The sequence below is a fragment of the Triticum dicoccoides genome, chromosome 4A (genome assembly GCF_002162155.2).
Source record: "Triticum dicoccoides isolate Atlit2015 ecotype Zavitan chromosome 4A, WEW_v2.0, whole genome shotgun sequence".
Taxonomy (NCBI): domain Eukaryota; kingdom Viridiplantae; phylum Streptophyta; class Magnoliopsida; order Poales; family Poaceae; genus Triticum; species Triticum dicoccoides.
Window position 1 is genome coordinate 26,213,113 of NC_041386.1, and position 1,929 is coordinate 26,215,041.

At 57.6% G+C, this 1,929-nt stretch overlaps 1 protein-coding gene across 1 annotated transcript; it reads right to left on the reverse strand.

The window, feature by feature from the left end:
- Positions 1 to 1,068: 1,068 nt before the first annotated feature.
- On the reverse strand, positions 1,069 to 1,885 carry LOC119284724 (mavicyanin-like). Its single transcript, XM_037563886.1, has one exon. It carries the CDS (start codon positions 1,779 to 1,781, stop codon positions 1,251 to 1,253), a length of 531 nt encoding a protein of 176 aa, XP_037419783.1. The 5' UTR covers positions 1,782 to 1,885; the 3' UTR covers positions 1,069 to 1,250.
- Between the last annotated feature and the right edge of the window lie 44 nt (positions 1,886 to 1,929).

Here is a 1,929-nt window from a genome sequence, read left to right on the forward strand (position 1 = left end):
GGGGGAGCCACACCCCGGCAACCACGTCCACTGGGACGCTGGTCAAGCCCGTGCAAGTTGGCACGGCAATCGCGGCCCCGACATCCTCGGGACCCGACAAGCCCGTGCAAGTTGGCACGGCAAAGGCGTCGCCGACATCCTCGGGATCCAACAAGCCCGTGTCAGAAGGCACGACAACGACGCATATGGTGGGCCACGTCCCAACCATGATGCTGGTGACCAGTGAGACCGTGCAAGAGGCACGGCACTCTCAGGTCGGCCACACCCCGACAACCAGGTTCTCGGGGTTCTACAAGCCCATGTGGGCAACACGGCACTCTTCGACGGGCCTCAACAGCTGGGAGGCCATGAAGAGACAGTCATGGGGCGGCAAGGCCTCGACCGTGACTCTGGCGACCATCGAGGCTGTGCAGGAGGCGCGGTGCTCTATGGTCGGCCACGCCGCAGCCCCGACGCGCTCAGGGTCCATCGAGTCCGTGCGGGAGGCACGACTCACAACTGTCGGGGGAGACCCGACAAGCAAGTCTGTTGGGAAGAGCGACAAGGAGTCAGCTACCATGGGAGAAGCCACTCCAGGTAGTGGGGTGTCCGACAAGTCATCCCCGGGAAGGGAGTTCCCGGGTAGCATGACGTCTGACACGGCGACCCCGGGAAAGGAGATTCCCGGCAGTGTGACGTCAGGAACTACGACCCAGCAACATTGACGCCCAAGAGTGAGGTGGTTCTTGGGCAGTTTGTGTCCCTGCCTACAGCGCGGTCGGACCTGTTCGATGCCAACAACGTTGGCGATCCACACAGGTTGCAACGTCTAGGAGGAACTTCTCGGCGAGCCTGCAAGACGGGAAACAGTCTGAATCTTGGAGAGAACAATCATGTCAGATAACCAGAGCATTTGTGCTCGTGTGCAGATTGACACTTGAGTTCTCGCTTCTGAAGGTGTATCTATTATTTTGGGTCGATGGTTGGATAAAATTGAGAGGACTATTGATTCTTTCTTTTTAGTTAGAAGACTATTGGTACTGCTACGCATGCACTGACGCACCCTTATAAAATAATAGTCTAGAATCATTATATAAAAAGACATGAAGGCCTGCAGATTACATATAGACGTGATAGATACAAGTAACTATCACATTCTCGCTCTAAAAAAGAATACATGTATTCCTCACCCGTGATAATAACTACAGTATAGTAGTTAATAACAAAAGATAAAGTCGTATGTGCGCGCGGCAGCTGATCAATATATGCGTTCAAGCCATGAGACCGGCCGCCAGGAGGGCGACGAGGCCAAATCCTGCTGTGGCACCGACGGAGGTAGCGGCGTTGGAGGGCGGCGCCGGGGGAGAGTTGCTCGCGCCAGGACCTGCAGCTGGCATGGGTGACGACGGCGAGGAGGAGCCCGAGGCGACGTCGATCACGACCTTCATGCTGGCGGCGGCGGCGGGGCTGCAATGGTTAGGGACGCCACAGATGAAGTAGCGGGTGCCGGTGGCGTTGAGGGAGATGACGTCGTTGCCGGAGGTTAAGGTGTTGATGGCGCCGTCGGTGCTGCAGGAGTCGTAGCCGGCCTTGCTGACCTCGACCACGTCGTGCGTCGGGGTCGAGTACTTGAAGACGATGTCATCACCCACGTTGAACTTCTTGCCGGACACCCAGTTGCTGTAGTCGGTGCTGAGGGCCCAACCGCCCTGATCGCCGACGTTGTAGGTTACCGCTGACGCGCTGCCTAGTAAGACGGCCATCGCGGCCACGGCGAGGAGGGTGATCTTCATGGCGGCCATTGATTGCGGCTGGAGCTGGAAGGAGGAATGCAAAGCAGAGGAGGTAGAAGGGAGGTGCTGCACTGCTGCTGATGCTTAGCGGGGGTTTGGGTTGCTGTTGTGTCTGCTGCCATGCCCTTTATATAGAAGCAAGCGCCTAGCGAGGCCG

Bases quoted from the DNA above. Each gene is read 5' to 3' on its own strand.
- LOC119284724 (XM_037563886.1), bottom strand. From the start codon at position 1,781: ATGGCCGCCATGAAGATCACCCTCCTCGCCGTGGCCGCGATGGCCGTC.